The 15,337-nt window shown below is 38.6% G+C and overlaps 1 protein-coding gene across 1 annotated transcript in view; it reads right to left on the bottom strand.

The window, feature by feature from the left end:
- BMT2 (base methyltransferase of 25S rRNA 2 homolog) overlaps positions 1-15,337 on the bottom strand; it is a 58,298-nt gene that overhangs the window by 41,208 nt on the left and 1,753 nt on the right. The window contains exon 2 of the mRNA XM_045288940.1: positions 11,020-11,231. Within this exon, the coding sequence (XP_045144875.1) occupies positions 11,020-11,231 (212 nt within the window). The remainder of the gene's footprint in view (positions 1-11,019; positions 11,232-15,337) is intronic.

Raw genomic sequence — 15,337 nt, 5'->3', positions numbered from 1 at the left:
CTAGGACAAGATTCTGGGTACAAGAAGTTTATTTGGGAGAAAACCCCCAAAATAGGAGCTAGGGAATGAAACTGAGGCAAGAAATGAGCAAAAAAGGGAAGTACAAGGGTACGTTCTTCTATTGATTGCTGATAATTGAGGTTGCTGATGTGGGCATGACGTATACTAAAATGCTTCTCACAATTGTTCACCTAAAAAACGGGCAGGGGAACACAATCTAAGGGTTTCTCCACTCTGTTATCGAGGACTGTTGCCAGCCTACACTTATAGTCTGCCCTCAGGAACAAAGGGGGGTGTCATCTTCAGTGCTACCAGCAGAGCAGTGAGAAGGCGGCCTCTTGTCAGAACCAGGTAAGCAGTCCACCATAGCTAGGCAGATAAGAATGCTTCCAAATTCTAACATGTCTTTCTTGTTAGGTGCAAATGAGTCGGTTCCAACCCATAGCAACCTTATGCACAGCAGAACAAAACACTGCACAGTGCAGTCCTGCACCATCCTCACAATGGCTCCTATCCCTGAATCCATTAATGCAGCTACTGTGTCAATCCATCTCATTGAGGGCTTTCTTTTTTTTTTGCCACCCCTCTACAGGAACTGGTCTCTCCTGACAATATGTAACACAAAGTCTTGCCATCCTTGCCTCTAAGGAGCACTCTGGCCTTACTTCCTCCAACACAGATCAGTTTGTCCTCATAGCAGTCCACTGTACTTTCAATATTCTTCTCTCCTATCACAATTCACATGGATCCATTCTTCCATTTCCCTTATTCAATGTCCAATTTTCACATTCAGAGAAGGGAATGGAAAATAATCATGGCTTGAAGGCTGCAGGTTAAAGTCAAGGGCAGAGGCTGGGCCTAGCCATCAAGGCCCTGGAAGATCTCAGTTGTAGATTCTCATGGAGATATGGGGGAGCAGGGAAGCCAAGTAGGAGCCAGAGGGTGCTCAGGGAAGGGGCCACTAGGATGACCTAGTAGCTCTGAAAGGCTGGTGAGCCTTCCCCTGTGGGTGGTGGTGGGGCTACGTTGTCATGAGTAACCTGGGGAAGGGGAGACAGGAGTGGCAGGTGACCACAGGAGGGGCTCTGTGGGATATTCACAATATAAATAGGGAGGGTAGGTGATATGGTTATTTACCATTTTTGAGTACCTAACCACGAGGCTAAGTTAACAGTAGGTGTATAATTCAGAGTAACTAAGGCATAATTCAGAGTAACTAAGGCAATTGTATACACTTTTCATTCTTTGGCATCAACTCTATGGCAGTGAGGTGTTTTTGTTGTTGTTATTTTTCAGTTTTAAATCAGATTTGCTAAAATATATAGCAATATGCTTGATATAACTGATGTATGGATTGTTGTAAGAGCTGAAGGGCCCCCAGTAAAATGATTTTTTAAAAAAATCTACTGTGGAAAACACGATAGAGAATGTTAAAGTAAATGAGAAGGATCTGGCACCAAAAGAAGGGGAGAGGCAGGTAAGAACATGTGGGAGGAGTTATAAGTGAGATACAAAATACAGTTTCTATGCCCTGGACCCCAAACTTTTAATTCATGTATTTACTCAACATAAACATAAAAACCCTACTACTAGCCATACAAAAGAGCCCCGGTGGCTAAGTGGGAGATTGACTTCTCCCATAGGAGAAAGATGAGGCTTTGGGCTCCATAGACTTAGTTTCAAAAACCCTCCAAAGGGTTGTTTATGAGCCAACAGCAGTGGATGTGACTTGACATGTGTCCTGCTAATTATCTGGTGGTGTGTCATTGAACAAAACAGAGTAAGCCTTAAGTTGTTAAGAGAAAATTCCACTTTTTAGAATACCCTTAATTCTGTTGGCTATGTTTTAAAAAGATGAAGTTATCAAAAACAGAACAGCAAAATTACATTTTCTTTAATAGCCCATTATTTTATTTTGTACAATATTTAAAATAATGGTATTTAACCTTTACCGAAAACATTTTCAAAATAATCTATCAATTGGGTTCCAAAAGTCAAAGCGAAAAGATTAACCACAACTTACAGTACATATTTAAAGCCCTCACACTGACTCAAATGGACATGCATACAAGTTTGATCGTAAAGACTTTTTTACCACTTAGTTATTAGGTGAATATTTAAAAGACTGTTACTGAAAAGGGAAATAGCTTTCATTATCAAAGTCAAATATGGAACTTGAGCATCTTGGGGTCTGCATCAAAGGTCTAGTCAAGATAGTACAAGAAGTGTGCTAGCAGTCAAATCCAAACAACTATAACTATGAAGTAATCATCACCCTGGCAATTTATTTTAACACATTGGCATTTGTGAAGGACTCAAAAATAATTGGGATTTACTGATTTCTTTTACGCTTCTTACAAGAATGAATGAATTTATCTTGACATAAATATATAGATTTGTAAATATTTCTAAAAATTATCATGAGAGAAAACGGTTTTCTGTGTGAACAATGACAAAACACATAACTAAAAGGCAGTTTTTTAAAAAATCCACAATATTAAATAGACCTAGATTTTCTTATATGAAGAATTTCAAGAAAGCATTAGGAGTCTATACAACATTATGGAGCTCTAGTAGCACACTGATTATGAGTTGAGTTGTGATACATAAGGTAGGCAGTTCAAAACTACCAGCAGCTACTCAGGAGAAAGACCAGGCTGTCTACTCCCTTAAAGAGTTCTAGTCTCAGAAACTCACAAGGGCAGTTTTACCCTGTTGCCATGAGTTTGCAGTGACTTGTTGGCAGTGAGTTTGGTTTGGTTTTAGTACAACATTATGAATAAAGTTCTAACTTGTGTATTCTTTGCGTATACGTTGTTGCTAAAGTAAAGTACAACATGAACAACAACAACAAAAGAGAGGACTAAAGTAGCTATATACTTCATATACCTCATTCTGCTTGTGACCGGTAGGTTGATTGTGCCAAGCTGGCCAATAGGAACATGTGGGATTAAGAAGGTCGCAGCTTGACTGGAAGGCTCAGCCAACCCCGCCTCTCGCTCTCTGGTGATAGGACCAGCGTGCTATTGCCTTAACTAGTTCTCTGCCTTAACTTGTGAGCTACACTACCTGTGGGGCACCCAACCTGTAGATTGCGTCACTAGAGCTTGAGGTTCCTTTGAGACTTGCTTTGTCACGCTGGTATATACATTGCTTGAGCTTGGGACTGTCGATCCTGTCATCTGGCTGAATGCTGGTGACCCATCTGGCTGAATGCTGTTGGGCTGCCTGTGGCTGTCTGCTTCCTTGCCCGTGGACCCAGCAGCCCTCATGAGTTGAAGGACTTCTGGTATGTTAACTGTTCCATGGAACTGAGTTGAAGTGAGTCCTCTGTACTGTTGTGTGGATTAATTAGCTGTTCTATTCCCTCATGCTCTATCTATAAAATCGTAAGTGTCCTGGTTTTGTTTCTCTAGAGAACCTTGTCTAATCCACTGCTCAAATCAACTTTAGTATTTTTAGAAAGCACAACTAAAAAATGTGTCCCTACTGTCTTGTTTGAAAATTAGCAGTATATATTTTATACCTGTTGTCATGAAGTAGATTCCAGCTCCCAGCAACCCTACAGGACAAAGTGGAATGTATAGCTTTAATCCTTACAGAAACTGAATGTTACTTGAACTAAGGAGGGTGAGGTAGGGGCAGGGAGATCCAAGAGATAACCCAAAATGGTCCCATGAAGATAAGACAGGATAGCAACATACGTACCACTATTTTATATGCTACTTGAAGGTGGGACCATGAACTGGAATTTGGTAGTAAAAATGGAGTTCCGTAAGTATTATTTAGTATTAAAACCAGTAAAATTAAGGCAAAAAGTGAAATGTTAAAAACATGGACACTGTAGAAAACATGGACACTGTATGATATTGCTCTTGTAAACGCATGTACCACAATTACAAATAGAGCTGTATGACCTTGAAATTTTGAGTATATATGGAAAACTATTTTAGAAGGACCTGTGATCAAAAAAGGTTTCTCCAAGCATTGAAATTTTCAGTTTTCAATAGTACTGCAAAGTGTGTGGTTATAACAGGAACTAAGTGACATCATTTGCCAGAATTTAGATAACAATGTAGATATAATATTCCCTTTAGTAATAACATGGAAATGAAGAATAAGAGTCAATGTATGTGTTTAAAATGTGAGTAGGAAACTGGGAGACTGCTTATATCAATATGGTACATTATTAAAAAAATAATTTTACACAGTAGCATAGCAAGAATACTTGTTACCAGGGAAAATATCATTATACTTATTAAGTTATCTCAGTTGATGTTTCACTTCAGTACATTTTATTTTATTATAGATATAAAGTATTACAGTACACATAAGTAAGGAATGAATTTGGAAAAATAATGAGCTTTCATGTATAAGCATATTATTCAGCATCAAAGTGCCCCAGTTTTTCTCTGCAACAGCAAAACCTTTGTTCAGTGTTTTTTTTCAAGAAGTGGTTCAACAATCACCTATATTAGAACCACACATTACTAAATATATAGTTTCCTAAGTCCCACTGAATTGCTTTGGGGACCTAAAATCTAGCATTTTAAAAACTCCATCACTGGACAGTGAAGCACCACAAATTTTAGGAACCATTCTTTAGGTGCTGCAGCTATGAGACACGTTCAGGTAAAGAAAACAAAAAGTTGGTAGCCGAGGAGATGGTGACTGGAAGCTTTTGAAAGCAAACCACAGTCTTTTTACGCCATGTTACAGTAAACATAATTCTACCTTTCCTGAGAACTTTAAAATGTCACTGTAAACACGGTTTCTCTTCTATAGATAGAGCATAAATTATAGCTGGTACAGTGCTACTTCTGTGCCACCCCTGTGACTACCCACTGGGCACTGTAAAACAAGTTCCACTGTCTCCTTCCAACCCCTAACTACTGGAATCTTCAAGGATCGGGCACTTCCCTGGGTCATTCATCTGCTCTGAGAGTAAACCTCGAGAAGGCTCCCAAAGCTAGACTTTCAAAGCATAAGTACATTGCAAACTAAACCGTAACTACCATACCTATGGCAAGCCAATGCTATCTGCCGACACGGACTTCCTTGCTTACAACCCACACTCAACCAAACATACACACTTCCAATCTGGATGCTGTTTGCATCATTAACATTCCATTTAGTAGAACACACAAATGATATTAGTGTCTCCTTTGACTCTTTCCCTTTATCAAAACTGCTCTGACCTACCTTAAAACATCTTTGATTCACCTCTTCCCGTTTTCATGACCACTTCACTCATCTTTATGCCATTATCAGTTCTAAGTCAGGTTTTTATCAGGAGCCTTTTAGCTCTTACAGCAGTTTCCTTTCTCTGGATTCTTTCCTATGCAAACCTATTTATTGTATCTTATTTAGCTCAGATCCACCTTTGAGTCCACTCTATCAATGAAGAATTTTCAAAATATAGATTCCTATAGTCCACAGATAATACTGGAGTCAAGGCTAAGAACACTACACTTGTTTTATTTCCCCCCTCATAAATATCAAATGATCCACACTAATATTTTTATTTTTACGTATCTTTCTAAATGCAAAAAGCAACTGAAATATATCTTAAATCTATTATATCAAAATAAAATAGTTATCATATATTGTATACCTACTATGTGCTACTCACCGAATTGTTTATCAGTTCTCTTAAATCTTTTAGTGTTACAGATTATTTAGTTTTAAAATTTTTTAATTCTTTTAAATTTTTATTGCCATGTAATTCATGTGCCATACAATTCAGTGGCTTTAATCTATTCAAAAGAGTTGTGCAATCAACACCACAATCAATCTTACAATATTTTCTTCATTCTTGTACCCTTATTATCAGTCTCCATTACCCACCCACCCCCAACCTCCCTGCCATAACCCTAAGGAACTAGTAATCTATTTATTGTATTGTTGGATTACCAATCCTGGATTTCATATAAACAAAAGCACACAAATGGCAACAAAATAAAACACAGAAAAACTTCAACCCCAAAGAAAGCAGAATAACAGAAAGTAGAACAAATTAGTCAAAAAGGATAACAAAGGACAATCTGTTACATTTTAACCTAACCTTCTGCAGTAATCAACTCTGAGCGCAAGATGACTCACACCTTACGTCACTGGTGTGGAAGGGTTCAAGGAGGGACTTTGCAAATGGATTGGGGCTTTCGAGATATTTCTTTGATACATACTTAAATTTTATTTCCTTGCCTATTAATATTTGTTATTCAAATGTTTATCTGAGGAAATTTAGTTTCCATCCTGTTTTTAAATTTAATTCCTTAAAAGTAACTTTTAAAAAAATCATTTTATTAGGGGCTCATAGAACTCTTATCACAATCCATACATACATCAATTGTGTAAAGCACATTTGTGTAATTTTATGTTCTGTGGGAATGGTAGTTCAAATGGTCCTAGGACAGATTTAACAAATCTTTCTGTGGACAAATTTCACTATACTTATTTTGCCACTGGCCGATAAGGACAACATAAAAGCAGTCTTGAACCCGTTCACTCTGGTTTGACTTCTGCTGGGAATTTACATGTCCACCCCAGATAAATTGAATTGGAATCTACATTTTATTAAGATACCCGGGTTACTCTTATGCATTCTGATGAATGTAGATACAGCCCCTATGTACTACAGTTAACTGGAAGCAGTGTGTTCCTAGGAAGCCATTTGTAAGTTGAAATAGTATGAAGCAAGGTAGCAAGTAACACTAACTTGTAAGGGAAAAAAGTTTGAGTCTCCTCAGACCCAAAAAGTAACCTACCAAATAGTACCAAATAACGCATAAAAGCTACCTGTAATACTGTATACAGTGTTTACAGACACCGTTCAATGCTCTGGTGGCGTGAGGCTGAGATGCTGAATGTAGCAGTGCCTGGGCAAGGGGCTGGGCCACACAACTCTCAATGATGCTCAGGGTACTGGCTGCCTCTCTAACAACTCCCTGAGAAACAAATACTGAGAGCTAGTTCTGCTTTTTGTAAAAGCGAAAGTCTTCAGGTTTCTTTTGGTGAGTGAAAACAGATACTAATGTAGCTCGTTCACAAACCAAGTGGTGAACTTCCACAGAAAGCAAGTGATATCTGTAACCAGGAAGCTGGGGATGGTGAGCTCTGAATCTTTAAGATCACTAGGGGATCTTGTTAAAATGCAGATTCTGAGTCAACACATAAGGAATTGAAAGGCAGTTCCTCAGCAGGGGGTTCAAGCCTCAAAGAATGAACCAGTTCAAAGTTCCACACAAAAGAGTAGCACTTTGACTCTAAATCTGAATGAGTGCTGATTACCGTGAACATAAAAAGAAAACAGTAAAATCTCACTTAAGAATAAAACAAAGAGAATTTGTTAAAGGTTTCTTGGGGTCAAGAAGGTAATCAATATTTTAAAGCAGTTGTGTTGAAGGGTCATGGAAAAGGGAGGGGGGCAAAAGGAAAATGTCAATTTAAAATTCTGTTGCTTTCATTAAAAAAATTAAGATTTTGTTTTAGGAAAAGCATTACAATGACATTACTTTTTCGGTTTTATGCCCTTTTGTTTTAGTGTAAAATTATCTTTAACAGTTGTCCCCTCCCACACAATTTGCTTGTTTTAGGCACTTGCTAGAGAATAATACTGAGTGAATATATTCTTAGCTATTCTAGCTCACCCTATGATAACTTTGCAGCCTTAAAACTGTGAGCTATTCCCTTAAAACAAATCTCTCTAGCTTATACTTATGCACGTTACATTGTTACATATGTTTTACATTGTATATATATTATTGTAAGGAACCTTGGTAGTGTGTAAGGTGCCCCGGTGGGCTAGTGGTCTTATCTCAGGTTCATCTTACAGTGGGTTCCCAAATCTACCCTGAAGTCATTTCCCCAGTTCCATAACTAAAATAGACATACTCAGTAACGGGGAAAACTCCTGTATTAACATGGGGAATTAGGGTCATTATGATAGTAAAAGACAAGTGTAAGCCATCAGGACTGTCTAGGAAAAAATATAGTCCAAAGGCAATTCTACATTCCTGGTGGGACTCAAGGATTTGACGGATACAGGGGTGGTGTGATTTATACTACATCCGCATTTAACTTGCCTGTTTGGCCTGTACAAAAAACAGATGGATCTTGGAAAATGACAGTGGATTATTGTAAATTTAGCTAATTGAAGATGCTGTTGCAAATGTGGTTTCATTGCTCGAGCAAAGTAATACATCTCCTGGTACTTGGTATATAGCTATCGATCTGGCCAATGTCAATTCCAGTTTTTCAATTCCAGTTTCAAACTGTAAGCAGTTTGCCTTCAGCTGGCAAGGCCAGTAATACATTCCACTTCAGGGGTCTATTAACTTTCCACCAGGACAGTGTAATTTAGCCTGCTGGAATCATGATTATTTTTCTTTACGTGAGATGTGACACTGTGCTATTGCACTGGTAACATTTGCTGACCATACCTAGTATGGCATAAGTACCAATGACTCTAGGCTTATTGGTAAAACATCGGCATACTCAAGGGTGCAAAATGGACCTGAAAAAATCCAAGGTGCCTTCCATCTCTGTGAAATGTCTATGAGTCCAGTGGTGTAAGGCATATGGAGATATTCCTAACTAAAATGAAGGCCAAATTACTTTACCTGACCCCTCCCCCAAATAAAAAGGAGGTATAAGGTCTGGTGGGTCTCTTTGGATTTTGAGGGTTACCTATCATTCATATGTATGTGTTACTCAGACTAATTTATCAGGTGATTTTGCCAGGCACCTTTTTGTGAATCACAGCACAGACTCTTAGGATTTTAGAACAAAGTCCAGACATTCTCTGCGAATAGATACTTCCTTCTAAGAAAGATTCTGACTCATAATTGGGCCTAAACAGAGACCGACTACTTAACCAGGAACCACAAGAGGCCATTTGGCCCAAGCTGCCTACCGTGATGAACTAAGTACTGTCTGACTTAAGTCGGACATACACCAGCACTCCGTCATTAAACGTAAGTGGTATGGCATCAGGCTTGCGCAGGATCTGAAATCACAAGAAAGCAGCCTAAATGCCAAGTTCTCCACTCTGATCACATTACTTTCCTTCTCCCAATCAGCATATATGGCTTTGTGGAGAATTCCTTACGCCTAGGTGAATGAGGAAGAGAAAGTATGTGTCTAATTTACAGATGGTCTGGTAATACACAGGCACCACTCAGAAGTGGAGAGCAGGAACACTGCAGGCCCTGACACTTCCCTGTCGGACAAGAGAAATCGCCTTAGTAGGCAGTTTCAGAGTACCTGGTGATTCACCACTCATCCTCCTTCCCGCTGACTCCTTTCAGTAGTCAGAGTGAAAGTTGAGGGTTGTGCCTGGGGTCAGCAACAGACTTCTACTTACTAAGGCTGCAGTGGCTACAGCCACTGCTGAGTATCCAACCTGCCATCAGCAGAGACCAAAACCAAATCCCCAATATGGCACCATTCTTTGAAGCAATCAGCCAACGTCCTGGAAGTAGGTTGATTATGGTCATTGAAAGGGCATTTTGTTCTGACTAGACACTTGGAATAAAAATGTGCCTTTTCTTCATGCAATGTAACTGCCAGAACTATTATCCAGGGACTCATAGAATGTGTTACCTCACACTGATATCCCACATAGCATCACTTCGGACCAAAGGACTAATTTCATGGCAAATGAAATGTAGAATGGCCCATGATCATGGAATTCACTGGTCGTACCATCCTTCTCATGGTGCGATTGGCTAATTGTTGGACTGCAGCTGATGGTTCAAATACACTAAGCTGCTGCCTGGGGAAAAGTTGAGGTGATCTGCTTCTGTACAGCTTGACTGCGTCAGGACCCCTATTGAAGGCTGTCATGAGTTAGAAGCAATTTGATAACAGTGGGTTTGCATTTTTGGACCATATCCCCCATTCTCTTGAAGCAGCTGGTTGCTAAAATGGAATGGCCTTCTAAAGCCAACTTACAGGGCCAGCTAGGTGACAATACCTTGCAGGGTTTAGGGCAGTATGCTCCAAGCGGATGTATAAAGGAGTTCAAAATTTTTTGAAAATGCAAAAGTAATGGACTTCTCCTACAAATTTTTGAAACACCCCCCCATCCAATGTATGGTGAGAGATATCTATATCCCCATACCTACTATTCATGGATCCAAAAACCAAGGGATAGAAATGGAGTGGCATTATTCATTATTGCCTCTGGTAACCCACTCACCAAATCTTTGCTTCCTGTCCCTGTGACCCTATGGTTTAAAGAGAAGACTGCTCCCACCTGGAAAGGCAACACTGAGTCCACTGGACTTCGGGCTCCTCATGCTTTCTGAATCAACAGGAAATGTAGGGAGCTATACTGGCTGCTGGGACTGATCTCTATTACTGAGGGGAAATTGGATTTCCTAATAAATGTGAAGAACAGTATGTCTGGAATACAGGACATCCCTTAGTACTATCATGTCCTGTGATTTGATAGTACAGCATCCCAACTCCAACAGGTCTATTAAAGGCTCAGACACTTCACACAAAGAACCATGTCATGCTTGTAAAGGCAAAGGGGATAAGAAGGGGTGGTGGGAAATGTAGTTCTAAATAGGAGTCACGATCATGTGACCAACTACAGGGTTGTTATAAATATTTAAATTAACACGTAAAACACCTGATATATACATATGTAAAACCAAGGACTATTATAAATGTTTCTCCCTTATTTTATTTGTGTGTACATATATCATAGAAAGCTTCAAATAGTTCAGGAAAAAATAAAATTAAAAACAACAGAATTTTTCTACGAACCTTTTGAAGCTCCTTAAGATGCATCTATATGCACACAAAGTATATAGCACTGAAGCTTTTTAGTTTTTTTCCCATTAAGGGAAACCCGTTCTCCTAAAGGTTTTAGAGACCTCAACCCCACACTCCTGAGGAAGTGGGCTACAGGCTACCAAGACAGAATATGGCTGTGGATGCAAACTCAGGCTTGTTTGATGGCAGGCAGTTGGTGGAGGGGGTTCATCCTGCTGCTCAGGAGAACCAAACAGTGGGCAAGGCTGGTGCACTCTGTTTCCTCCTCATTCTTGTCCTCTTGCTCCACTTCCGCCACTGCCGCACAGGTGCTGCTGCTATTGGCACCCATTCTTCTGCCTTCTGTAACAGCTCCAGCAACAACAGCAACAGCAATGAGGACAACCAGAAGAAGATTCCTATAAGATTTTAACATGGTGCTGCTCGCACAATGTGATTTCACAGAACTAGGCAACACATAACACGTATGTTTGTATAGGAAATATTTTGGTTTTATCTCTTCCTTATGTCATTACTTATGAAATATGAGGAAAATGACCCTATGCTAGTACGTCGCCAGTTGTGTTCACATTAGTTAATTGTTATCAGGTTTGGTGTATGACTTCACAATATAGATTATGTACATATAATCTTTACATAGAGATTACGTGTAGTTTAAAGGGATACGTACAGGTGATAAATGGGCAAGGGGTGAACTGTGATGGTTAATATTAAGGGCCAACTTGACTAAAATATGATTCTCAGTAGTTTGGCAGATTTTGGCTTGATTGCTCTTCCACAGTATAATGTAATTATCCTCCCTAGTTCACTTTGTGAACTAATGTGAGCAATCAATTAAAAATCCAGTCAATTAAAATTCAATTTTCCTTCTTGAGGGTGTAGCCTGTATCCTCTATGGATGTCCTGGCAATCACTCGGCATCTGACTCATCATCCTGACATCTAATCCTTGGGATGAGTCAGGAGGCTGCCATCTGATCTGTGACTTCTGGGTTCGTAAGCCATTGCGCCATTAGCCTGACACCTGACCAACAGATTTGAGATTTGCCAGCCTGCACATATAGATAAGCCATTTCCTTGAAATAAATCTCCCTCTCTCTAAAAACTATATAAAGTCCTGGAACTGCTGTGGGGACCATGTTAGCTAAACAAACCACTGGTGTTTCAAACCACGAGCTGCTCTGTGGGGAAGATGCGTCCATCTGCTCCTGTAAAGATTTCCCATCTCGGAAACTGACTCAGGGCCCCCAGCACAGGAGTCAGAATCAACCTGGCAGCGTCTAGGTGGGTGTAGACTAGGTCTTCATGATATATTTCTATCTATGCACTATGTTTACATGCACACTGGACTGGTTTTGCTTCTTTAAAGAACCCAATCTAAGAAAGTGTTATCCAAAATATTGTTCACAATAACCTCTGTAACACTGACTTTTGTAAACTCAGTCTATAAAATTAACTTATCCTACGCTTCCTTTTCTGCTTCATTATCAGTAATTTGTTTTTATAATCTGTTCACAGCTTTTATTTTATCATTGCTACTAACAATGACTTTTAAAAAGGTAGAAAAGTATAATAAAGATCACCTGTAATCCCATAGCTTTGCTACACTATTAACTATTTAGAATACATTTTTATTTCTCTTAGGTTCATGATGTATGAACAGCAAGGATTTGGGTAATGAATGTTTAATCTGTCTTGGCATATAAAAACAAAATAAAACAATCATGATTTCAACTCAGAGGATTAAGTAGAATTGGCCCTAAAGGGTTTCCAATGACAAAAATCTTTATGGATAAAGACTGCCAGATTGTTCTTAAAGAGTGGCTGATAGGTTGGAACGGTCAACGTTTTGTTTGGCAGCCAAGCACTTTAACCACTGTGCCGTAAGTAAATTTAGGGACTGAATTGTTCAAATTTACTAGACATTCAAAAAATAGGTTAAATATGGAATGGAAGTTGTACTTTTACTGCTGATAGCTGTACACTTTAATCTTCAGGGCTTTTACATGAATACTTTAAAGTATAAAAGACATGACAAAATAATAATAATTTATAAATTATCAAGGGTTCATGAGGGAGAGGGAGCAGTGAGGGGGCGATGAGGAGCTGATGCCGGGGGCTTAAGTGGAGAGCAAATGTTTTGAGAATGATGAGGGCAACAAATGTACAAATGTGCTTGACACCATTGATGTATGTATGGATTGTGGTAAGAGTTGTATGAGCCCCCAATAAAATGATTTAAAAAAATAAGCATGGTCAAAATAAATGTGAAGCATAATAATTATACATATAAGATTCTGAGAAAAAGAACCATACAAAGACAAATGAGAATACACATGGCTCACTACAATTCTCCATTAGACATGTACTTATCAAGCAAACCTGTCTAAACAATGAAATACCTGTTTGGGAAGCAAAATTAGCTATTTCTTATTAAAAAGATGTCTGTAACTCATGATATATCCACAATATTTTTGGTTTATGTGGAGGTTAAATTTTTTAAGTTATGTAAATACAGGCACATATTTATAAACTCAACCTAAAAATCTATCTTCTATCTATAAATGGCTGACACCAAAAGTCCCTCCTTATCACCTCAAGGCATTTCCTTATCACTAGCAACTACTTCAGATAACAATAGTCTTTGGAATGGTGATCTTTATCACCAATTCTCACTTTACCCTAGACAAATTGACACAAGGTCTCTAAGTGGTGACCCAGGAACACAATAAAATGGAGTAGAAAAAGGTGGTAAGAGAGTACACAAAGCCTATCTGCACAACCCTATCCACCATTCCAAGCCTACTCATCACCATCAAAAACAGGAGCTGGACTATAGCAGAGAGAGTTTAAGAGCAATCTTTGACTACTACAGCAGCAGGGCCTATTTGTCATTCTTCTTCCCACTTCCCATCAATTCCACTACCAGGGATAAGATAAGCTCCAAACTCATTATCTAGTCCCCACTTCTTACTATTCCGATGAATGCTTTGCCTTTTCATCCATTCCAACTTATTTCCTGTCATTTCTCCCTACACAAACCCAAACCTCACAAAATTCCAACTGAGCTAATCGTATGTACCCAATTGAGCACCAGTTTATATTGTCCTCCTTAGCACAAATTAGAGAACTACCTGTTCCTCGCTTTCCCTTCCATTGTACTAACCCTTGGAGCCACCGATATATGGTTTTGGAATTGGAAAAGGACTCTTCACCCCATCCAAAATTCAAGCAAGTCATTTCAACTTTTTGAGACTGCGTTTATTGATATGTAACATGAAAGAGCTAGTTCAGATCGCTACTCCAAATGTGGCTAGCAAATTTCCATGTTCTAATGGAAGGGACTCAAAATGTAGCGGAGTCAGGGTACAGGAATTTTCTCAGAGACTCAGATGATTCCACTGATCGGTATGTCTGGGGATCACTGATAAAAGTTCAGGTTTCTTTTAGTCTAGCATTCCAAGATTCTAAGCGGGAATTGTCCCTGCATTTCCAGGTAGGACTATTTCATAGTTATTAGTCTGCATAGATAGTTCAGGTATGAAACAGACTGAAGATACTTTTGTAGACTCACTTAGCACTCAGAATTATATTACTGTCTCATGACAACTAACTTTCAAATGAACTTGTAGAATATGTTCATAGATTGGTGATTACTAATATTAAAACAATACAAAGGAAAAGTAAATTTAAGAATTTTTTGACTATGTACATAGCCATACCCTTAATTGGCTTTTAGAAAGAGCGTGGTGTTCAATAGGATCCTTTCCTCTGTTATTTCACTGATAGGGTTTTTGTATTCACTTGACTAAAGCCTAGAGAAGTCTAGATCATTGGTGGAATGCAGAGCATTTACATGCCTGAAAAGCAATCTCATTCTGTTGTTTGCAGATTGCCCAGAAGCATGCCCATTTGTTTCTTATTGACATGTATCTTTTCAAGCAATGCTAATTTCCAGCTACCAATTCCTGTATCATAAGCAAGTGCCCTTTGGTTAGTAGGCAAGGTTGAGAAGACATGCTTAAACATGTGAGAAATAATAAGTAAGTATAAACATCACTGAGGAGTTAACATATTAGTGTTTATTTTTCAACAGTCTGACAGATAACTCACATAGCATACAATTCACTGGTTTAAATATATTAAAGTAGTGTGTCAATTTAAGTGGAACCTAGTCATTTATGAACAAGTTTTTATAAAAAGGTAAAAAAAGAAAATGGAATTACATGGTTGCTTTTTCCCCTTTAAAAAATATACTTATATTTGAGCATAACATGGCAAATTGCTGAAAAGTGTATCCATTTATTTCCCAATTTCTCCAAACAACACAAAAATCTACAATGAATGCCATTATGTAAAGTGCATTCTCTGAAGATCAAGAATGACGCAATGGTTGCTATAGTAACAACTTATTTTATTAAGTGGTGGGTTGGGGTTTAAAGCATCCTTTTCAAAAACAAATTTCAACACCTTAACTATGCCCATTAAGCCTCTTTCTCTTGCTACCCATTAAACAATAACTATAGGTCATTTTTGGTGCTGACTACTCAAGA

Source organism: Echinops telfairi, unplaced genomic scaffold (assembly GCF_000313985.2).
Source record: "Echinops telfairi isolate 266 unplaced genomic scaffold, ASM31398v2 ScPeMD7_23;HRSCAF=83, whole genome shotgun sequence".
Taxonomy (NCBI): domain Eukaryota; kingdom Metazoa; phylum Chordata; class Mammalia; order Afrosoricida; family Tenrecidae; genus Echinops; species Echinops telfairi.
This window is presented reverse-complemented; position numbering and strand designations above follow the sequence as displayed.